Source organism: Anas platyrhynchos, chromosome 21 (genome assembly GCF_047663525.1).
Source record: "Anas platyrhynchos isolate ZD024472 breed Pekin duck chromosome 21, IASCAAS_PekinDuck_T2T, whole genome shotgun sequence".
NCBI lineage: Eukaryota > Metazoa > Chordata > Aves > Anseriformes > Anatidae > Anas > Anas platyrhynchos.
In genome coordinates, this window is record NC_092607.1 from 7068907 (window position 1) to 7091938 (window position 23032).

Genomic DNA, 23032 nt, shown 5'->3' on the forward strand with positions numbered 1-23032 from the left:
AGTCTTGAGTTCCCCCTCAGGGCTCCGCCCCGCGCCCAATTAAGGTTGTTAATTAAAAATTAGCCTCTCCACAGCACCCCCACACCTGCCTTCCTCCTCTCCTCCCACCCCAGCATTTGTTTACAGCAGGCCCAAGAGAGGGAAACACATCAGTGTATGCACTTTAATATAAACCGTGGCATTTTTCTAATGCCTCCAGCATGTACAAGATAGGGGCTGATAATGTAAATAAAAAAAAAAAAGTCAAGAGTGAGCATTACCCCATTTTTAGAAATGCCCTTATTTATCCATGTGTTGTACATAAGTTACAATTTCTTATCCCCCTCTCTCCTCCCCACAGGAACCCAAGAACTTGGAGAGGAAAAAAAAAAAGAATAGGAAGTGACATTCAATAAGTACACCAGCATTTAAATTAAGGCAGAATAAATAACTCTTCTACATCTATGATCAACTGTGACAGGCATTTCCAGAGCACCCCAGGAGCACAGAAGCCAGGGTTGTAGGGAGGAGAGAATACCTCTCCTGGGGGGCTCCAGCACCCCCACCCCATGCTCCCTGTGCCCATTTCAGTGTTTGTGGTCCTCAGGAGAAGTCAAGCACATGCTGTGAAAGGATTCCCACCCTCCGCTTCCCCACCAACTTTTTATTTTGACAAACAACACAGCCCCTTCTACATCGATTTTTACATACAGCAGCCCGGTCCTGGGTCAGAGGGAGAGCCAGTGGTCATCGGCAAGAACTGGCTCCTGTGAGAGGCTACAGCCCACTTCAGAGTTTACAAACCCATAAGCTGTCGTTGGAGCAATGAAAGATGATCAGTGTCTGAGCCCAGGATGAGGAAATGGCTTCCTTCCACAAGTAGCAGTGCTCATCCCAGCTGCTGTGGCAGCTCTGTTTCTTCAGCAACACCTGCTGAATCCTGCATTTCTGCTCTAGAGCATTAAAATCTAACATGCACCTCTGCTGCTACCAGATCTTTAATGGCTTAGGTGGCAGATTCACTGAACTACCCCAGTTTAACTCAAGCCTGGCCACCAGTAACCAGACTGCTTGTTCCACAACCACTTAAATGAGCACTTCCACTTGAAGGGAGCCACTGCTGTATGTAGGGTGAAGAGTTTCCCTCTGTTATAGGAAAGCAAAGCAGTCATACATAGCTGGGCAGCATTAGTTCCACACACACAGCTGTGATGTGAATGATGATACATACCTCAACCATAGATACAACCCCAGTGAATACAATTCTGCCAAGTAGTACAAGACACTCGGGAAAAATAATAATAACTGGTGTCCCACTTTCCCTGCCAGGGAAACACACATATAGAGGGAAATCCAAACAGCACAGATTAAGAGCTCTGTTCCATCCCAGCCAGTTAGTGTATTAGTCCCCCTCACCATAAGCCATGAGCAGAGGACAGTGCCATTTCTTTCAAAAAGGAAAAAACAAACAAACAAACAAACACATAAAACCCATTCAGTTAAAATCTGGCTTCTTAAAGCCTTTATAAAACTTAGAAGTCCTCTTCAGTTGGTGCATAAGAAAATCCTAAAAAAGCATCTGAGGCACTGGAGCTGCTGGCTGCTAAGTCAGGCGTGTGGGTGATTGAGGCAGAGATCGCTTCTTGGGTGAACTCTGGATCAAAGTGTCGCAGATCAGCTGGACCAGCCTAAGCCAAGGAGCAGAGAGACACATCATTTTGAGTGATCAGACCCCAACCTCCTACTTGTATTCAATCTAACACAGCCACTCTTCCAAAGTCCCCAACCACATCTGCAGTGCATCACCTACACTTCAGCATCCCTCAGTGTTGATGTAAGAGAAGTGCCTCAGACTTCACAGGCCCGATTCCTTTTTTATTTAAAGTAGATACAAACAGAAATACCCACTTACCACATTGGGGTTGAATGGAGGGGTAATCCTCTTGTTGTACAAGTCATCCCAGTTTATGGGGCTGAAGAATACGTGGTTCTTTATCTCCAGCTGTATAGAAAGAGGGGAGGGAGCGTCAATCTATAAGACCTTCTCTTCCAGGAACTGCCAAATGGTTTCATAGCAGTAAGTTTCGGGAACAAGATTTGGAGCTAACATGTCCATGTAGGAGTGATGTAACAAGTCCTTAATGCATAAGGGTCATGGTCCTGTAATCCCTTGAAGGGATGATACCATCACATGTCGTAGCTTGCCACCACATCTGGAACCACAGCATTTCCCTTTGGAAAGGAGTCAACCTCACATGCCCCCTTTTAGGGGGCTGGAAACTGATCAATCTACATAGGAAAAGCTTTCTAAGGCAGTGCTGTTAGCACGAAAGAGACTCAGTAGAAAGGCTTCCTATCCATCCTCCCCTCAGTCATAGGAGAAACCACCTACAAAGTCTGTTTTGGCGCCCAGCCTCCTCTTCTGGTCCTTATGGAGAAGTCCCTGGAGGATGTCACAAGCTGCCACGGTCTTACTTCCTTGGATCTGGAGTGGCTTGTGCAGAATGTTGTCATACATCTGAGACACATCCCGACTGTAAAAAGGTGGCTAATGTGAAAGAGAAGAGAAGCAGCCAGATAAAACACAGGCATAAGGAACCACAAAGGACAGGTCCAAATGAGCCCCACAGGGAGAAGATGGAAACCTGCCATCTAGCTGTTGGGTATGCGCAAGGGTATGATTGAACCAGGTCATTTCATTCAGAATTCAGTTGTCCATATCAGGTACCATAGGCACACCAGTCTGATGTCACATCATAAGGCTTGGAAATAAGTTCTTAACTTTTCTACCATGTAGAATGAAATAGACAACTCCCAAACTTACCAGTCCAAAGAGCATCTCATAGAGGACAGCTCCCAGGCACCACCAGTCTACGGTCCTGTCATACGGCTGCTTCTTTAGCACCTCAGGAGCTAAGTACTGGGGAGAGTCAGGAGTAAATACTGGAGTCAAATTATAAAGGAAGGGTTTTGCCCTCATAAACATACAAACCTGGTTGCAGTTCACATCAGTCAAACACACTAGGAAGCATACAACTGCACTGCATCTCCTACTAGGCTGTGATAGACTCCATCTCCCTTATAATAAGGTGTTTGAAAGGCACCTACCCCCCACAGCCACAAGAGTTTCTCTGGGACGGAGTGCTCCCTTCCTAGGACGGGCTTGTACAAGGACTGCCCATTCACCCCAACTCAACATGTCAGTGCAGGACAGGTTTGCTGGTTACATTTGTAACAGGCTCACATAATTTTGAGAAATGTGCAGTTTTCAGGCCCAGTAGGTTGGTCCAAAGCAGTGACACTACTGATAACCACTGCCCAGGAACAACAGGCAAGAATTTAAGTGACCTGCAGAACAAGCAGCATATCAAGCCTGCTCTCATGCATTAGTCCAAGTGCTATCAGGCTCCCTATCTCAGGCAGGAAAAAACAAATAAAGCTCAGGCAGTCCCACTTGGTTCATGCTGTACTATTGCATAAGTCTGTCCCAACTGTAAACTAAGGTCTGCCACCAGCAATTCCCTGCCCCTTCTACTGAGCTTGAATACCAAAGGGTGTCTTGGTTACAGACCCTTCGAGATACCCAAAGGGCAGCAGGACAGGGATAAAACCTAGAGCAAAGCACTGCCAGAACTCCCAGCTTAGTAAGGAGCAGGAAAAGTTGTCCCCAGCAAGGGGACATTCCCCACAGCCAGATCCTCAACTCAGGACGTGAGATTTCTGCAGCTCCTGGGCACCCAGAAGGGTACAGCAAGGCCTGTGTGTGTCAGTACCAGCGTGTTCCATGTTCTGCAGCTCCGGGTATCTACACGGACAAACAGCCTGCTTGCAGCTGCCACAGGCCAGGCTCCCAGGGTCAAGGTTGTCTCCACAACCACCTGGAGCTGCCCTGGTGCCATTCCAAGAGCAGGGATCCCTGCCCTGATAATGCAGCAAGTTTAAAGTACTAGCCAGCCATTAGAGGTAGAACAGACCCTGCTGAGTAGGAGAGGCCTCATCTCCACTGCAGCTTCGGGCTGACAACCTCAGGAGCCGAGGGCTGGCCAGCATCCACAGCTCATTTTCAGAGATGCTGAGCAGCCACGGGGTCTTCATGGGACCCAGAAGGCTTTCACCCCCAGATCGCAGGGAAGCTGCAGCACAGGCCGTACCTCAGGAGTGCCACAAAATGTGGAAGTCGTCTCCTCTTGCTCCATTCCTTCTTTGCAGAGTCCAAAGTCTGTCAATACTATATGGCCCTGAGAAGAGAGGAATTTCAGCCCAAGCCCACTCTTTCTAAAAAAGAATCAGCATTTCCAAGCACTGGCCTTAGCACTGTATCTAATTAATGATCTGGGGCACCAAAATATACATCTCCCCTCCCTCACCTTCTGGGCATCCTACCATGCAAATACCTGAGCCTGTAGAGAAAACACATAAAATAAATCCAGACTTTTCCCCCCCCACAGGTTTCTCTACAACTACATAACTGGGGAGACATTCAGCACTGCTGTGCTTTGACACTGCTTTATCCCAGAGCCAGTTTGCATAGGGTCACCACCAGAGAAGCAGTGACTTGCTCCTAGCACCCCAGTCCCAGACCCCACAAGCCAGGTCCTACTCCTGGGTAGGGGCAGAGATCTGTACGCAGCTATTCAGGGAGAATGCTGACTCCCAACCACAAGATCTGCACAGGAACAGTGGTACACACACACAAAACCCATGCAGTGGAGAAATAGCTTGGCTTGCAAGACTGTAGCCCTCTGTTTATGATCCAAACACTTTTAAAAACAAAAGAAAGGCAGCATGAGAGCTGCACATACCTGGCAATCCAGAAGGATGTTCTCAGGTTTTAAATCCCTGCAAGACAAGAAGGGCTGCTTGAGCAGATTTGGCTAGATGCTCAGAGAAGCCTGACCTGATACAGCACCAGCTGAGAACGGGAGCTACCAGAACTTCACAGTCCATCTCACCAGGACCTTCCCCAAGTGCAACCTCCTATCACTGTTGGATATTAACACATGTTAATGAAAGGCTGCTCTCACCACACAGGGTGAGCTGTGAGCCTGTATTTCTGTGTATTCATGTAGAAGCTGTCACTGAGTTTCTTACTCAGGTGTGTTGTAGATCTCACTCGACCATCTTCTCTCCTCCCTGCTACTGCTCTAGAAGTGTTTACTGCTCAGCAGGCCCCATGCAGTCAGCACACCTCTTGCAGGGTAAAACACCAGCAGTTCACCTTTTTGTCCAATAAGAAACTTCGGCTACCCCAGTCCTGGTGTTTGCACGATTCCCCAAGACCACCTTTCCCCCCGCAGCCCTGCACTCAGCCTGGCAGGCTGTCCCCAGCAGAGGCACACGCCTCACCTGTAGATGATGTTTAAGGAATGCAGGTACCCAATTGCACTGGCAACTTCTGCAGCATAGAATCGTGCCCGGGGCTCACGGAAGCAGCGCTCTCTTTGCAAGTGGAAGAAGAGCTAAGAAACAGATGAGAGGGTTGGTCATGTCTTCTCTAGAAGGCGGAGGGTATCTGGAGCAAGCCTGGAAGCCAGCTGCTCAAGTGAAAACTGATTTGCAGCAAGTGGCACATGAACAGCACCAAATAAGCCCAAATCTTGCAGCCTTATTTAGCTCTCAAAGCAGTTTCTGGAAAGGTGCTTAATTTGTCCTCATCTTCTATCACTATCTCACTTTGCCCCAAACCTGGCCATCTCCTGGCCTAGTTCAGACTCTTTGCTTGCTAAGTGTGTTATAGCTGTACTGGGACCATGAGGAGTGGTACCCATGCAGAGCTGAAAAACCCAGAGACCCCTATATGGATTAGGGCCCCCTATATAAACAAAACATCCATGTTATCAGCATCTCCCAGCCAGTTTCTGGCAGCACAGAAAGAGGCAGCTGCGGGGAGCAGCTGTTGCAGGTCAGAAAGCAAAGCCTGACATGGTGCAGTGGCATCACCTTAGCACAAGACTGGGGTCTAGAGCTGGGCCACAAGTGGGTTTTCCATGAAAAATCACCAACATCACCATTTTCCATGTTCTCCAGGGGATATTAAAGTGCCCCTAACACTTTTCTCAACATCCTTGCCATGAAAATTAGCTGGCACAAGTCCTATTCATTAACATCTTCACTTAGCTGGTAAGTGAGGTAAGTTGCACTGCTCCTAGCTGGTGCTTTCCAGCAAAGTAATGTTATGCTTCAACATCATTATCTTCTGACAAGAAACAGCTTTAGGCAGTAAAGCAGAATGCCTGGGAAGGACCAAACAGAAGATTAAAAATAAAGCTTGTACTCACCTCCCCCCCATTTACATAGTCAAGGACAAAATAAAGCTTCTCCGAGGTCTGGAAGGAGTAATGGAGTCCCACAAGGAAGGGGTGCTTGACATTTTTCAGGAGCACATTGCGTTCTGCCATGATGTGGTTTTGCTAGCAAAAAGCACGCAAGGCATTAGGTTTTCAGGCAAAACTCCAATCCAGCCTGCTGCACAGGCTCACCCCTGTTTTGAAAGGAGCTGAGAGCCCTATGGATCACCTCCAGCCCCAGGAAGGAAGCACTCTGCTCTCAGCTGGATTCATCTCACTCTTCTCCATATTTCCATGGCACAGAGAACTCCAAGGTTAACATGTGAGCTGTCTACATGAATACTTGCTTCGATTGCATTACCAGGATTGCTCACACACTGACTGCCAGGGGAAGCAGCTGGGGATAGCAGACATACCTCCTTTTTCTTCAGGATGGTCTTCTTATGCAAGACTTTCACAGCATAAAAAGTCCCATCACACTTGCGTTTGGCCAGGAGAACCTGGAACAGAGTCATGGACACAGGTTTGAGTCTCACCTTCTGCCACTGTTAGTGTGTCCTCACCAGCTGAACACTTGCCAGTGATTATACCAAGACTAGGAATTTGGAGGGTCAGGTACAAAGGTTTAAAGCCCAGGCACTAGCCCACTGGCTCCCCACACTCAGGACTTTCACATTGCCAGGAAGAGGTACGCAGCATCCCTGAATGTCTCTTACACACCCAAAGGAAAGTTGTTTAGGAGCATTCATAGAGACTCATTTAAAGATGATCATGACCATTTTACAAAGCACAACTTTGTCTAGGCATCCTCTTAACTGAAAGCATCTGAGACTTTAAAAACAAGAAGTACTGCTCGTCACCATCACCACCTTGAGCATGAAACCCCCCCATGCTTCTTCCTAGAGAGGTGGCAGGACAGCTCCGAGTACAAATGAACAAAGAAAACCTCCCTCAGGTCCCATCTGGTCCCAGTCCCACTCTGAACATGGCCATGTTCCTCTGGAGAGGGGCAAGTGAAGAGCAAATTCCCTCAGCTAGGACATCTCCCAGGCTGCCTGCAGAGCGCCCCAGCCCACCGGCACAAGCCCACTTACCTTCCCAAAGCTTCCTTTGCCAATAACCTTCAGGAAGTCAAAGTCTGTTGGCTTGGCACTGTTGAGCAAGAGCGAAGCAAGTTAATGTTTCTGGGAGAAAAAACATGCAACAGCAACGCTTCTGTGGGAGCAGTGGTCCTTCTGGGAATCAGGAGCTTTTGTGAAAGGGATTAAAGGGCACTGGGCAGGTGATCCTCACCGCCAGCCAGCTGGGGATTCACACCGCCTATGCCAGCGTGCTGAGAAAAGGACAAGGAACCCTCAGCAACCCACCCGCTAAGACAGTTTATTCCCATTTGTAGTGAGAAAGTTAGTGGGGGAGCAAACAGGAATAAGAAAAGTCTTCCCCTCAGAAGAGAGGGGTGGGACAGAGAGCTGCAGGACAGTTGTAGGACAAGGATGAGCTGCAGCTGGGTGTCTGGGAAGGCAGCACGGTGTTACCCGCTGGGTTAAAGGCTGAGTTAATGCAGTTGCTCGGCCCTTCGTGACCACCACCCACCCGAGGCACAGGAGCTGACTGCTTCCCCCTGCCAGATCTCTTCACAGCAAGCTCCACACCCTACCTGGCTCCTGCAGGGAGCTTACTTGGGGTTAGCTGAAGGTCCCAGGTTGATGTTGTCAGCTGGCGTTGGAGGCTGGAGAGGAGGACAGTGGTGTTGGGTATTAGCCACAAGGAGCACGCCGCTGGTTGTGCTTGCCTGGCCTCAGCACAGCATCCACCCCCCACCCCAAGGGACACCCATCGGTGGGACATGGGATGGGTGCTCTGGTAAACTGAGGGGAAAGGGAGGGCAGAGCTATGCACTACAGCAATATCACGGCCTCCCTCTTCCAGCAAGGAGTTCAGGACCTACGCAGACACACACGTAGCCTTCCTCCTCTCCCCAGACTCTAGGAGCATTGCACCTGTCCCGAAATCTGTGTAGGACCTCTTCTACTTTTTCTCCACCCAGTTTCACCCACAGGAACAAGAGAGGACTAGACCTCCCAGCATGCTGACACGGGCTCTCCTCCTTGCCTCTCCCACAGGGCCAGCCCCTCTTCACCCCAGTGAGGATGCCTCGCCAGCCCAGACCCAGGATCTCACCTGAGCGCTGGTGTCTGGGCTCCGGGAACGATCCATTAAAAAAGCAACTCGTTCAGCACTGGGGAAGAGAAGGGCAGGGAAGTATTGACAACAAAAACTTTAAAAAAAAAAAAAAAGCAGCTTCCCACCATTAACCTACCAAGGATCAGTGCACGCTCCCCCCGTCAGAGAAGCCCCCAGATGTGCTCCCCAAATATCCCCCCAGCAGCACTGCTGCGCCCCCAGGGTTAGGGGCACGACAACAGGAGGTGGGGGAGAAAAGCTTCCTGGGTGCACAGGGGTTCAAACAAGCACAGCCATCCCAAACACCATGCTGAGGGCACTGACACGCGAAGAAGCCCAGCAGAGCCCCAGCAGCACAGGACGAGGGCTGGACGGGGCTGCAGCCCTCTAGGCAGGACCAGACCCACCCCGAGCAGTGCCCCAGGCACCAACCCCACCAAGCAGGGATGCTGCAGCCCCCAGCCCCACAGCCCAGGCTCCCACACAGGGCAGTTTTGGGGCTGTCAAATTGCAGGGAAGAGGGGCTGGGGTCTCAGCAGCACTTGTTGGCTCAGATCTGCCCCATGCGAGCAGCACTGGGTCCTGCCACCCCAGAGATTGCCCGTGGTTTTAAGGTTTCCCCTACAGCCCTTACAAAAACCAGGATTAAACAGATGTCAGAGAGAGAGGGGAGGAGGAAAAGAGCTCTGTTCCCTTCTCCCTGCCCCAGAGAGCTTTGTCCATCCCCCCGAGTCCCCACCAACCTCCAAAACCCCACAGAGAGGCCCTGTAGGCTCCTATCCCCCTGTGCCTCAGCCTCCCTGGTACAAAAGGGGCCCTGAAGACCCCGCCAGCCCCCCAGGGTCTCACCTGCGAGCGATGCCCCTCACTACCCCCACACACAGATCCACGGCCATCCCAGAGCCCCCTGGCCCTGCGGCAGGGGGGACACGGCCGGAGATGCCGGGTGGCAGCGGGCGCTGGCGGCCGCCCCGGGGACAGCCCACATCTGGCCCGTGCCAGCCAGCTCCATCCACCGCCGGGCTGGGCAGCCTGGGGCTGGGCTTTTAAAGGGCTCTCAGCCCCTGGCTGGGGGGCTTCAGTACTCACTACGAGCAGAGCCTGGAGCCGGACGCCTTGATGGTTTGTCCTATCCTCTCGCGGCCGTGCCTGATAAGTTCTGCGGGGAAAGTTGGAGAAGCGGAGCCGGTCAGCCGGCGGCGCGAGCGCACAGAGGCACGTTTGTTCTGCACTGACCTTGCTCCTCTCTCCACAGCCACCCTCCTCCCCCTTCCACCCACATTCCGAAATACCCGGGGAGTTATAGGAACCAGGACGGCTCCCCTCCCGCCCCCACCACCTGGAGCCCTCAGTAGGGCAGGAGCCCTGCTGCAGGCACCCTCTGCCAGGGCAGGGAGGGGTCCCAGGCTCCAGCACCGCCACCAAACCTCCACCAGGCACCCCGAGTCCCCAGGAGGGACAAGGGGAGCGCTCACAAGGACGATGCTGTGCTGGGCGACGTCACACGCTTGGCACATCCACTGCCCCTTTCATTCAGGACCGGGTAATTGGGGACGTGAACGAGACCTTTCAGGGCCCCGCAGGAGGTGAGCCAGCACACACACACCATGATGAGCAGCCCAAGGACACGCAGCCAGAGCCAGCACCGGGATTCCCGCTGAGGAGCATCCCCACGGGCTGCTGCCACCACCCCTCATCATCACCTCCGAGGAAGAGCCAAGCCCCGAGCCCACCACACGGAGCGAGTGGAACAGCCTCAGGAGCACAACCTGAGCCGGGGAGCTCCTTGTTTTGGTTAGCAGGAGATAGCAGAAATATTCAAAGGCTTGTTTGCACTCCGGCTCAGCCCTAGTTTTGATTTTGGAGAGAAGGAAAGATCCAAAACATTCACAGAAACACAGGCTTCTCCAGCAGCACAGGACTGGTGAGGAACCAGCCGGGCTGCGGCTTCGGAGTTTCTGAACCAGCAGGGAAAGCCGGGATGTGAAGAAAAACCCAGCAGCCCTTCAGCTTCCATCAGCCTGGTCACTGGCACACTGACCTTACCTGATACCTCATCCCACAGCAGCTGCAAGGGCACCCCTGGAGGGACAGCACCCAGACAGGCCAAGCCCCATCCCCTCCCACCGGGCAGAGTCCTCCTTTCCCTGGCTGTCTGCCTGGATCACCGAGATCTGCTGAAGGTCACCCGAGCCAGGGGCTGCATCTGTCCCCCAGACCTGTCCCACGCTGCAGGACAGGCTGCCAGCTCCCACAGCACAGGGGCGAGCTGACCCTGCAAAGGGCAGCAGGCAGGGGGTGATGCAGCGAGCTCTCCCAGCCCCTGTGTGAAGCAGCCCAGCCAAGCCCACGCAGCTCAGCTCTTCACTCCTGGCGTGTGCCCGCAGCTCTAGCAGCTGATGCAGCCTGTTCTCGCCAGATCTGAACCCCCACAAGCCTGTTTTTAGACCCAGATTCAGCTCAGACACCGCTCTGATCTCAGATTCGGGGAGGAAAGTCGCTCCTTTCAGGTGCAGGTGGACAGTTTGCAGCCTGGGCATCCTGGAGAGCACGTGGGCAAGCCCTGGGAACACATCCACTCACCTCGGAGGCTCCTCCTGGCAGTGCAGGATGCAGGACAAAGCCCCCAGCTGCCCGAGGGGCTCAGACAGCACTGCTCTAGCCAGGTCTCCAGGACCACAGCGAGGCAGAAGCATTTCTGCTAACAACAACCGGGAGCTCTGCTGGGGCCACAGCCCCGCGCCCTCCCCTCCCCGGGCTGCTCCTTTGCTGCCCAGGGTCAGCAGGGGCTTGTGGAGCACCTCCAGCTGCAGCGTCCTCCAACCAGGCTGTTTCATGAAGTGTCTGCTCTGAGACAAGAGCCTCTCTCTGCATGGAGGCACAAGGTACAGCTTAGGACACCGATACCCCCATCCTGCAGCACCTTCAGCTCAGGCTCTGAGCCTCCTTCCCCAGCCTGAGCCTACCTGCAGAGCCAGGCTGGCTTAAGCCTCCCGAGCAGGCAGAAGCCAGGCAGGCTTTTCCTTATCACTAACAAATCCTACTCCCCCCGAAGCACAGAGATTCTCCAAGCGCACACATGCAGAACAACAGAGGCAGAACTAGGTCAGGAAAACACACGGAGCTCATGGTTATCCATGCCCGGCTGCACCCCTCGGTGTGCCTGCTGGGGCGCAAGGATGCTCCAGGCACGGCCAGGGCCACTGACAACCTCAGCAAGCAAGTCTTTAAGAGTTTCACAACACAATGTGACTCTTACACCCCAGAAACACCAACTGCTGCCCCCCACACCCCCTCCTCACAGGGCTTCACCCCAACACACCAGACGATGCTCCCCCAGCAGCAGCCACCCGCGGGCACGCCGCAGAGCTGCTACTTACAAGCCGGAGCAGTTACCGCAGCTCAGTCTCCCCCCAGGAGCATCCCTCAGTACCGTACGCTTCCTTCCCAGCACGGCAGGAGCAGCTCCCTGTTCCTCCAACAGTTCTGCCAGCGGTGACCCACATTCCCATGCCAGCCCAGCAATATTTGCTACACACACATCACTAACGCAACGCGCACCTTGCCGAGCAGCAACCTCACAGACTCGTCATGTGCGGGCTGCCTCCCACCCTCCTCCTGATGTCAGCGCTCCCCACCTAACCTAGATTGCAAACCCCCCCCCAAAGCGAGCTCCTCGTCCTCTCCCGTGCCAGGGTTGCCAGCAGTTGAGGCAGGGCAGCAGGATGGAAGGGGTTTGGGGTTGCAGGGGAGCACCTAGGGCAGCCGGCAGCTCCCAGCCTCCGTGCACGGCATGGGGGGGATGCCCCAGTTTCAGCTCGGAGAAGGAGCACGGGGGGAGGTGGGAGAGGAGGACTTCTGCAAACACATGCTCCTGCTGGCAGAGAAAGTGCTCAGGCTTTCCCTGAGCTAAGAGAGAGCTCCAGGCCTGCGCTGAGCTCCACCTTCATTCCCACTGATACACCACAAAAAGCCCAGGAAGAGGTTAGGAAGGACTTTAAGAGCTTCTGCACCCGGGGAAGCTTCCCAAGCTGGCCCTGCAGAGCTCCCAGCTCACCCAGCTTTCTCCCAGGGACCCCATCCCCTGCACCCAAGGGGCACCGCAGAGCAGCCCCAGCCCTGAGCAGGCTGGAGCCCACACAGAGCCCTCTGGGCTTTCGGGAAAGAGCTGCATGCAAACCTGGAAAGACGTTTGTAAATCTGGAAAGCTCTTTGTAAGCCTGGAAAAACAGCAGGTGGCTAAACCTTGCAGCACTGTGCACAGAAATCAAAACCCAGGAGAACAAAGCCTCAAACACACACCTGGGAGTGCATCTACCAGCAGAGGCCGTGTCGGGAAGCACTGGAAGCAGCCCACAGCAGATGAGCACAGACACCCCTCACTCCCTGTCCTCGTCCCCCGCCGCCAGCAGCTGCCCCACCAGCCCAGCAGCTCCGGGCTTTCTCCAAAACCCCAGCAGGGAACAGCTTTGCCTCCCGCACTGGTGCATGGACACCAGCACCTCCACCAGGTGCTCATGCTGGCTCCCTGCAGCCCTTTCAGGAGAGCAGGAGGAACTGATCAGCAGCTGCTGTGGCAAGGCACCTGCTGGATATACCCAGGGACTGGGAACTCAGCTGGGGGCGATGGGGTTGGGTGGGGAGGGAGGGGTGGGCTGGAGCCAGTTGCATCCTAGCAGGCATTTTGGGTGGGTCAGAAAAATTTCCTGCACATTTTAATAAGCTGCTCATTTGTCTGCGTTCATGTGCATTGGAGGATGGTAGAAACTGCCCTTTGGTTCGGCTCAAGCCCAGAGATGCTCCTTCCAGGGGCCTGGGGAGGTGACAGCAGGGCAGCAGGGTCGCTGCTTTGCAGCTGCATTAAACACAACCACAAACACACGTGGAGAGGAAAACCAGGTGTTGGTGCATGCCAGGAGGCGTGCAGTCATTCACTGCAGCAGAGACTAAGCTGTGAGCAAAGGGAAATGTAGTAGTAGGGCTGGTGTCTCCTCTCTCTCATCATTAAAAATAAAGCAGTCTCTCTCTGCTGCTGTTGTCATTTCCTATAAAATCTCCTGCCCGTGGCTGCAGCAGGAGGAAAGGCAGCCCCGGCTGCGGGATCTGCCTGGCTCTGTGCGGGGCTGGTGAGGTGCTGGGGGCTGCAAACCACAGCGGCTGGGAGCAAAAAGGCACCCGAGAGAGGGGCAGCAGCAGGCGGCTGGGAACGCTGTTCTGTCTCAGGTCAAAGCCCGATGGCTTTGCTCAGCCACTGTCCTCAAGCTGTTAGCATATCGCTTTTAAAAATATCTCATTATGTTCTTAATGGAGGAATGTTGTTTTTTTCCCCTATGTTTTCTGCCTCTGCTTGCACTGAAATGCTCACATTTCAGCAATTTTTCAGCAGCTAACTGCTGTTTGCAAATCAATGTTTTATTTTTTTTCTTTTCAATAAAATTCTTGGTATTATGGTTGAAATCTACTTGACCATGTTTTCTACAGAGAAGCATATTTAGTTAAAATGTTTTCACAGAATGGGTTGGGTTGGAAGGACCCCAGCCCCAGCTGCCCCCAGCCCCCCCCAGCCTGGCCTTGAGCACCCCCAGCTCCTCGGGGCAGCCTGGGCCAGGGCCTCGCCGCCCTCAGAGGGAAGAATTTCCTCCTTAATTTTTGTAGCCAAGGAAGAGAGAGCGGGAGCATCCTGGAAGGAAAAGTTTCACCAGCTGGAAGACAAAATCCCCGATGAGGAGTGCTGCCAGCACTGGCAGCCGGTCCCGATAGGAAAGCTGCCCTTGGGCGGGTGCCCCCCACTCTGTCCCTCTGGCCCCTCCGCCTGCCCCCAGAGGTGGTTACCCTTCGTCTTCCCCAGGGCGGTGGAGGAAGGCTCCATCCAGCGGAGATAAAGACAGCCGAAACCGTCCCCAGTCCCACACTGGGCGTCCTCGGGCAGCGCGGCTCCTGTGCAAAGGCGAAGGGCGCACGGTGAGAGGAGAAAGGGGCAGGAGGGAGAGCTGGGGAGCTGCTGCCTGCAGGAGCTGCAGGGCACGGTGTTATACAGGCACACATCCCTATAGGAGCTGCAGGGCACGATGTTATACAGGCACACATCCCTATAGGAGCTGCAGGGCACGATGTTATACAGGCACACATCCCTACAGGGGACCAGGAACGGGTTTGTCCCACTCCCCACCCAGCACCCGCAGGCTCAGGGGACGCAGACCCCTTCCCCTGCAAGCCGTGTCCCCACGTGCCAGCCGTCCTCCCGGTGTACCTGCTCAGGAACTCGGCTCTTTAATGATTAACCCACATCTGCAATTAGGTATTTGCCAGCGGATCTCTACGGCAGCACAAGGGGGATGCCCTTCAAGGGATGACCCCCGCTTTCTCTCTCTTTCTCTCATGCCCATTCCATTTCAGAATGTTTTACGCAGCTGTTTTGTCGGGATTGTGTATGGTTAAGATAGGGCGTGCTATCTTCATCTCCCTATCAGGCAATATCCATAACCATAACCATAAACGTGTCACTGCCAGGGGACCCGAGCCGTCAGAATTGCTGGGAAAGTCCAGGCAGGGACGGACACATTTCTGCAGAGAGCACCGAGAAGTCGCCCTCGCCCTGCAGCCAAAGGTGACCTGAGGTGCCCGAGGAGCCACCTGGGGGGTGTTCGGCCACCCGGTTATCCATGCCCTGGTGGAGCGATGAGTGGGGAAGGATGGGGATAGGGTCAGATAGGAATAGGGACAGGATCGGAAAGGATTTAAAAGGGCTGAGCCTGTTTCTTCTTCTAACAGGACTTCGTGAGGGCTGCCTAGCCTTTTGGTGATCAGGTTCCCTAAAATCTTTTTTTCCCCCTACCTTTTTCTTTTAGCTTCATAAAGGCAGGGCTCTGCCCCAGGCATTGCCTTTGGTTTTGGCAGGGAGTCCCTCCTGGCGGGTCCCATGTTGCCATGCAAGAGCCAAGGGGAGAGCACTTGGGATCTGTTTTTTATCCCAAAAGACAGCTAAATGGGCTTGAGCATCCTGGAGGCCATAACCCCCTGATAGGATTATTGCCACTGAACTACTCAGCTGGGACATTCTTGCTCCCAAGCTTTGGCCCCAAGCACAGCGTCGGGACCGGTACAGGTGCAGCTCCCTGTGCACTGTCCTCTCTTCCCAGCACTGCCCCAGGACATGCCCAGTCTGTAGGGTTGAGGCTTTCCTTACAAAATAATATCTGGCTTTTAGGGATGAGGGTGTCTTTGCCCCGCAGCACACCCCCTGAAGCCAGCCTGGCCCGCCCAGGGCCGCCACCAGCTCGGGGCAGCGTGTCACCGGGGACAAGGGCAGGGCTGCAGTTTCCCAGCCGGATTGAGCAGGGTTTAGCAGCCAGGAGTCAGCTCCCGGAGCCACACTGACCCCAAACCGGCCCCTCTCTGCTGGCACTGCTGTGGCTTTGTAAGCAAGGGGTATGAGGGCTCACAGCTCCCCAAAACTGCCCCCCAAACCCATCCTGCCCAGGAGGGGACTGGAGGCTGCCCCCTTGGAGAGGTGCTGGGCACAGCGACCCGGAGCCTCTCGGGGCCCAAACCCCATTTCTGTGCCTGTGCCCCCAGTGCTGGAGCTGCCCGAGCCTCCTGTCCTGCTGCAGGGGTGTGGGGACGCTCAGTTCCCCGCTGATCTGCTGAGCTGCCGGCTCCAGAAGCTGGACAGGGCCTGAAAACACCCGGGGCTGCTCCTTGCAGGGCCAGGAGCGAGCTGGCAGGGGGCTGCGGGGGCAGCAGCACTGGAGGCTCCTTCCCACCCTGTCCCATCATGTCCCTGCCCTGGGACAGGCACATTTAAAGCAAGAAGCCTTCCAGCAGCACTGTGCTCCTCTCCGGAGTTGCTGGGATTCTCTCACAGCTGGAAAATGAGCCCGGTTTAGGAAACGTGAGCCCTCTGCTTCCAGCTGCTGCCCCAGGGCCACAGCCCCTGTGCCCACTGACTTGGTGCCCAGCAGTGGGGCCGACCCCTTCCCAAAACCTCTGCTTCTCCCAGAGTGTCTCAAGCCCTGGTGAAAAGAAGGGAAAGCCACGGAGGAAGGAGAAAGGAGCCCGGTGTTACCTGTGGGGAGTGCGGAGCAGGAGTCCTGGCACGGGGCGGCAGCAGCTGCAGAAGGCAGCTCTCGCCTCCCTCCCTCCCCTTGTTTTTGTTTTGGCGATTCGGTCTGAAGGTCGAAGGAGAAATCTGCAGGAGTGGCCTGAGGTAGGAAGTAAATGATTACCCGGCCACGAGGGGATGAGGGGACGGAGGAACCGGGAGCCGGGTGGGAGAGGAAATTCCCTCCCTGGGGGATTAGAGGGCAGCTCGCCCCTGGGAAAGTGCGAAAGGTGAGAGCAAGGTGCTCCTGGCCACAGGCTGTGCCGGGTCACAGCGAGCCGTGTGTCACCTCTGCAAGGCCAGCAGCGGCACCAGGGGCCTGGGACACCCGCTGGGCACGGGCAGGACCCGCTGCTGGTGCTCCAGCAACACACGGGGCTTGGCAGCAAGGCAGGAGCACAGCGAGGTGGAGCCGCCCTGGAGCCTCGTCCCCATGGGGCAGGGGCAGGACAGAGACAGGACGGGGACATCCCTCTGGACAGGAGATCCGAGCCAAAAAATGAAATCACAGCTATTGCCCTCTATCCAGCCTTCCCCCATTCACTCCATGTCCCTCTCTCTTTCCCTCTGTGGGTGCCTGGTACTGGGATGTCCCCAGAGGGGTCACCACATCCCTGGCTGGGCACCTAAGTAAGGCTCTGCAGCTGGGCACACTGGTGGAGTCACTGCTGGCCACTGGTGGAGCTCCAGCTCCTCACCCGAAATGCCGAAGCAGCCTGACACATGTGCTTCGAAGCTGGAGGTTCAGGGGCTCAGGACAGCACAGAAGAGGTCACCGAGTCTGTGTGAGGGGACACACAGGGCCACAGGTGTCCCTCGCATGCTCCAGCACCAAAAGCAGCTCGTGGCGAGGAGCAGGAGAAGCTCTCACACCTCCCCAGCTCCTGCTGACGTTCCTGCCTGGTGGCACAGCTGCGAGGACAAGGGGATTCGACATTGCCCTTGTGTCATGGGGAACTGTCCCAAAGAGAGATCCCCGTTGTGCTTGAGGAGCTGTGGAGACACGGAGTGATGAGGAAATGCTCCCTCCGGGTGCCGAGAGGCCTTTGTTTCATTCCTTCTCAGAGCGAGCAGGCTCAGAGGGCTGCTGCAGCACACGGCCGGGAGCTGCGGGTCTGACAGAAGCCACTCGGAGCAGTTTGTACATCCCCATCCCGATGCTTTCACAGGCGATTCCTGCTTTCAACCCGCTGCTATTTCGGGCTGTGCTTTGCTCATCCCACCACATCCCCTGCGTAAAGCCGCATGTCCCCAGCAAGCCCGGCTGCAGGGGAGCTCCCCCGGCACCAGCAGAGCACCGAACGCCTGCTGCAGCGGGCTGGGGGCTGCCCATGGGGGCAAACCCAGTCTGATGGACACACCAGCAGCCACGGGCACGGTGAGAGGACAGACCCTGGCTCGTTTTTCCCCAAACTCATCGCACATCAGCCCTGAGCGTGCAGCAGCACCCGGCAGGGAGATGGAGGAAGGTGCCTGAACCGACAGCGAGACAAAGCCTGGGGAGACTGGAAATAATCCCCGGGCTCCTGCAGCTGGAAGCTGCAGCGAGGTAGAGGCTGGGTGGGATCCCCCTGGGACCCTTATGGCCTGGCGGTGCCTCTGCCAGGCAGGGCTCGGGGTTTGGGGTGCCCCTGTGGGGTGCTGCCTGCTCGTGCTTCCCTTCTCTGCTTCCCGAGGGGCGAGCAGAGCAAGGAGCCTTCGACTGCTCGGAGCAAAAAATAAAGAAAAAAGGGCAGAAATCGCCTTACAGCCCCAAATGCACCCAAAGCAGGAGCTGGATTTTTTTTTTTTTTTAATTTTTATTTTTTGCTCACAAGGAAAAATATAAATATATGCTGAATGAGGTTTAAAACCTAATTGCTAAGGTAAAACCTCCGCAAAGGCAGAGCTTCCCCAAACGCTTTCCATCCTCCCGTGCCCCTTTTGGCCCGTGAGGAGGCACAGAGAGGGGCAGGACGGGCTGGGGGCACCCGGCCAGGTCCCACAGCCTCCAGCAAGGACGGGGGGTGGCAGCTGCGGCCCTAAAAAGGGGGAGGTGAGGAGGAAAGGACCCCAAAAGCACGGCGCGGAGAGCAGCTGCAAGCCGCAGCCGTGCGGCAGCCAGCCCCCGGCACCGCATTGCGGGGCAAGGACGGGAGGGGGGCACGGCTCGGATCGGCTCGGATCGGCTCGGATCGGGTTGGATCGGGTCGGATCGAGTTGGATCGGGTTGGATAGGATCGGCTTGGCACGGCTCAGCACGGCTGGGCACAGCTGGGCACAGCCCGCATGCAGCCCGGAGGCAGCTCGGTTCAAGCCAGGGCTGCTCCGAGCCCCGCATTTTGTTTCGCTGCCTTCATCTGTTTGCAGGGGGCTCGGACATTTGGGGTTTGGCTCCCCGCGCCCCGTGCCCCATCCTATCAGCCCCCCCTCCCCTGCCCCCTGCTCAGCGAAGCAGGCCAGCCTCCTCGGATAGGTTTTCTCTTTATTGTTCGATATATTTATGTACCACATTATAAGTTAAAGATAGACTTTTGTTTTTCTGATATACATTTTTCATCTTATTTACCACAATTACACCACACATACATTGGAAACAGCTCCACGGATCTGGTAGATTGCACAGAATGAGTTTTGTCTTAGTTTTGTTTCTGTATCCTGAACGACGTCAAATCCAACAACATATATATGCTTTTCTTTTCATAATTTAGAAGTAACAATCGTTAAAATGAAACAAAACAAAACAAAACAAAATCACTGAGAAGTGGACTCCGGGTTTGTGATTTCAACCAGAGGCAAAATGTGATCGATGGGCAGCGCCGTTCCTCGGTGTGAGTCCGGGTGGGAGAATTCAGCAGTCCTGGCATCGCTGCAGTCATCAGCGTTGGGCTTGCTGGGCCGGCCACACAATCCGGGGCTCGTTTACTTCTCTCTCAACCCATGTAAAATAAAGGAAGGGCCCTGCTCCCAGCGCCCGCAGCTTGCTCGCTTCCGTCTGTAAGCCCAGAGCCCCAGTCCCATCGGGTCGGCGCCTGTTCCTCCTCCTGAAGCACCGAACTGCCGAGCTGTGAGGAGCAGTAAAGCTGCGATCGGTTCCCGACTGGTCCTTCGCGGGGGGGCCAAGCTTCAGGCAACTAGTGAGGAGATCGGGATGGGGCACCACGTATTTTCCTTTAAAACATTCTAAATAACAAAAAAATATATTTAACTCTTAGCTTATTTAAAAAGATGGCAGGGCGAACACTGTCTTCTCGTCTTATCTCATTTAATTTGCAGATTTCTAAGACACAGAATTTGTTGGATGCACGTAACGAAAATAATGACTCTCTTCATTCAAGGGATGCGGATTTTTTTGGCTATGCAGATGTTCGATGCGATTCTCTTGCTGCAGCCAGCTCTGGCCCCTCCTTAGTCTTCCGCGTTGGTTCTGAAGGCCTCTATGAGGCCTTCCAAAGAGTGGATGAAGCCCGAGACGCTGCAGATACCCCCTATAACGAAAATGGCGACGTCGAAGAAGACGTGGTGCCACAAGAGCTTCCTCCACAAGAGTTTGAGGTGGAAAAGACTGGGGAGCAGGAAGCAGAGCCCTGCGCCTGTGAGGCTCCCGGTAAGACCCATCAGGAGGGCAAAATGCGGGACATAGATGGCCATGAGCAGGGTGAAGACTACCAGGGCGCATCTGAGGGTGAGTCCCCAGGATTTGAGCCGCCCGTCGCCCCCGTAGCAGTTGGGGAAGAACGCCCTGTTTCCATCCTGGAAGAGGGATCGCTCCAGGACTTCCACAGCTGCAAAGAACGGCAGGGGGTAGGAGAGCAAGGCTTTGGCCACCAAGAAGATGTTGACTACTGCCCTGATGGTGGATGGCAAGTTGTCTGTGATGACCTCCTTGGTCTCATCAGCCCAGGTCAGATAGGCGACCAAGGCAAAGAGTCCCTTAAGGATGCAAGCTGCTATGTGAGTCCAGTTCATCATGCAGTGGAACTCCTTGGGGTTCTGCATGTTCCCCTCCAAGGAAGGCAGAAAGATCTGAGAGGTGTAGCTGAAGACAATGATGCCAATGGAGATGGGGAATTTCTTCACATCAATGTAAAACTTGACTTTGTCCCACGCCCAGTCGCGTGCCCTGGAGAGGCAGTAGGCGATCACCAGGATGTTGATCACAAAGTGGGCCAACGTGCAGAGCAAGCTGAACTTGGAGACTGCCTTGAGGTTCTTCAAGAACGCGCAGGGCAGGAGCACGGCCGTGGCAATGATGGACCACGACTTCTGGGAGACAGGCAGGTTGGGGAAGCTGTTGTACATCAGGTTCCCACTGACCACCACATAGAGGATGCAGGTCATGACCAGTTCAATGATCTGAGCCACGTTCACAATTCTGCCTCCGAGCGTGGGGAAGCGGGGCGCACAGCACGCGTTGGCTATGTCCACGTAGGAGTCTCTCACCCTGACTATCTCCCCATCCTCATTCTCTTCATAAAGACAGGCAATAAGGATTTTCCCAGTGTAGCAGCAAACCACCGCAGCGAAAATTATTAAAAAGAGTCCTAGGTATCCACCATGAAGGATGGCATAGGGCAGGCCCAGAACAAACATCCCCTAGAAAGAGACAAAATGGAAACCGTGTTGCTCGGCTCACCGAGGGGACCAGGCGGGCGCCTGCACCCAGGCACCCGCGGCCGCAGGCACACGCGCGTGCACGCGCACGCTGCCTCGCTCGCACACGGTGACACCAACGCAGCCATCCCACACTCACACCACACAATCACGGCCGCGCACGATCACACACAAACCCTTTTTCTCTCCGCCCACGCAATTGCCCACGCAGCCACACGCGTGTCCTCGTGCACACCCACGTAATCGCACCCTGAGGTGCCCAGAGCAAGCAAGCACGGTTGGGCTTTGCCCAAATCTCCACCCTGTCTGTCCCCAGCCCCTCTCAGTGCACCTAGGCCCCTTCACCCACTGGCACTGCCCCAAAGCTGGGGACACACATGGGGAGGTGGCCCGGTCCCCCAGGCGCATCCCCCCAACCCGAGCTGCCCCATCCCACCCACTGCAGGGGAGGTGGGCAACATGAAGAAATGCAGATTTTGGTCTTTTTTTGTTTGTTTTGGTTGATTGATTATTATTTTTTTGGTCAGGTAGGTGGGTTTTTCCATTTCTTTTCCCCTCCCCCCCCCAGGGATGTTGCGGTCACCCCGGTGCGGGGATGGGAGCGGGGGCAGCGCGTCCCGGTGCCGGTGGCAGCGGGTGCCCGGGCGTACCTGGATGGCGTTGGTGACATTCCAGCCCGCCTCCCACGCCGTGATCTTGGGCTTGCCTTGCCCGGAGAGCTCGGAGCAGACCCCCGCGTCCTTGGAGGCGGAGGGCGGCAGGGGGCCGGTGCCGTCCCTCTGGTAGTGGATGTCCCCCTCCAGGGGCGGCTCGCCGCCCTCCTCACCTCCCTCGCCCTTGAGGATGTCCATCTGCAGCCCCTGCCTGTGCTCCATGTCCAGGTCGTCGCAGTGGGCAAAGCCCACCGCCTCCTCGTCGGTGGCCGCCTGGAAGCCCATCCTGGCGAACATGCCGCTCATCTTCGCCTGGGACTTGTTGGACACGGAGGTGGCCACGTTGGAGAGCTTGCTGCGGAGGAGCGTGGCCATGGTGGCGGCTCCGCACCCGGCGGTCGGATGGACCCGACGGGGAGGGCGAGCGGCGGGGGGCGGCCGGGAGCCGGGCTCCGGGAAAAGGGCGGCGGGGGCGGTGCGGGGGGGCTCTGCCGAGCCGCTACCTCCGCTCCCGGGCGCGCTGCGAGCGGCTGCGCTGCGGGCGGCCCTGGGGCATGCCCCCGCGGCGGGCAGGTGCGGGAGCGCAGCTCCCCGCCCGCTCCGCGCCCCTCCGCCGGTCCCCGCGGCCGGGCTGTGCTGGGGGGCGACGGTGGGAGGCTGTCCCCGGACGGTGGCTGTCCCCGGACGGCTGCTGTCCCCGGACGGAGGCTGTCACCAGCCGGCGGCTGTCACCAGACGGGCAGCGCGAGCCCCTGGCAGAGCGCGCCGCGTCTCCATCGCAGTGCGCCCACCTCGCGGGGAGAAGAGAGGGGAGAGGAGTGCTGCAGTTCTGGGGGAGGTACCAGCGGCCCCGGCCAAGCCCAGCCTCCCCCCCGCGGCACGGCGACACCCACGCCCGCCGGGCCCCGCCAGCAGCGCCGCAGCGCGGCCCCCCCGGCCCCGCAGCCCCCGCCGCCGCGCCCCGACCCCTTCCCCGCTCCGCTCCGGGGGCGGCCGAGGCACAAGAGCCCCCCCGAAGGGGCGGACAAAGGGGCTCCCGACCGCTCCTTAACGGAATTTTCCTCCCCAGAACCCCTCCCTTTTATTTTCTCTACCCAAAAATACGCGCGGCCCCTTTGGAGGCTGGGGGCAGCTTGGGCAGGGGAGCCCCCGGCAGCTGCGGGGCACGGCGTGCCGGGGGGGCAGCGGTGTGCCAGCGGCGTGCCAACGTGCCGAAGTGCCACCGATGTGCCACC

General features: G+C 56.0%; 2 protein-coding genes across 6 annotated transcripts; both read right to left on the reverse strand.

Moving 5' to 3' along the window:
• Positions 1-149: 149 nt before the first annotated feature.
• Positions 150-16645, reverse strand: SGK2 (serum/glucocorticoid regulated kinase 2). Of its 5 annotated transcripts, XM_005011680.6 has the most exons (15): positions 16516-16645; positions 14283-14387; positions 9540-9609; positions 8448-8505; positions 7946-7995; positions 7361-7418; positions 6683-6766; positions 6258-6389; positions 5326-5438; positions 4782-4818; positions 4131-4217; positions 2804-2899; positions 2372-2527; positions 1892-1981; positions 150-1667 (listed from the first exon to the last, which is right to left on the reverse strand). In XM_005011680.6, exons 2-15 carry the CDS (start codon positions 14317-14319, stop codon positions 1512-1514), a joined length of 1224 nt encoding a protein of 407 aa, XP_005011737.3. In that variant the 5' UTR covers positions 14320-14387; positions 16516-16645; the 3' UTR covers positions 150-1511. The 5 variants fall into 5 exon arrangements, with proteins under 5 accessions (XP_005011737.3, XP_071882481.1, XP_012947635.2 ...); XM_072026380.1 differs by lacking the exon at positions 9540-9609 and having other exon boundaries at positions 16516-16544; XM_013092181.4 differs by lacking the exons at positions 14283-14387; positions 16516-16645 and adding an exon at positions 12753-13081.
• Positions 16646-18998: 2353 nt separating this feature from the next.
• On the reverse strand, positions 18999-22700 carry SLC32A1 (solute carrier family 32 member 1). Its single transcript, XM_013092164.5, has 2 exons — positions 21795-22700; positions 18999-21126 (listed from the first exon to the last, which is right to left on the reverse strand). Exons 1-2 carry the CDS (start codon positions 22170-22172, stop codon positions 19939-19941), a joined length of 1566 nt encoding a protein of 521 aa, XP_012947618.5. The 5' UTR covers positions 22173-22700; the 3' UTR covers positions 18999-19938.
• Between the last annotated feature and the right edge of the window lie 332 nt (positions 22701-23032).

What these genes read in the sequence shown, in the direction of transcription:
- SGK2 (XM_013092181.4), bottom strand. Translation starts at nt 12,969, where the DNA reads ATGAGCACCTGGTGGAGGTGCTGGTGTCCATGCACCAGTGCGGGAGGC. An exon ending in CCATCCTGAAGAAAAAGGAG is followed by an intron (nt 6,390 to 6,682) that starts GTATGTCTGCTA and finishes GCTTTTTGCTAG; the next exon opens with CAAAACCACATCATGGCAGA. An exon ending in ACTATGTAAATGGGGGGGAG is followed by an intron (nt 5,439 to 6,257) that starts GTGAGTACAAGC and finishes TCTGTTTCTTAG; the next exon opens with CTCTTCTTCCACTTGCAAAG.
- SLC32A1 (XM_013092164.5), bottom strand. Translation starts at nt 22,172, where the DNA reads ATGGCCACGCTCCTCCGCAGCAAGCTCTCCAACGTGGCCACCTCCGTG. An exon ending in ATGTCACCAACGCCATCCAG is followed by an intron (nt 21,127 to 21,794) that starts GTACGCCCGGGC and finishes GTCTCTTTCTAG; the next exon opens with GGGATGTTTGTTCTGGGCCT.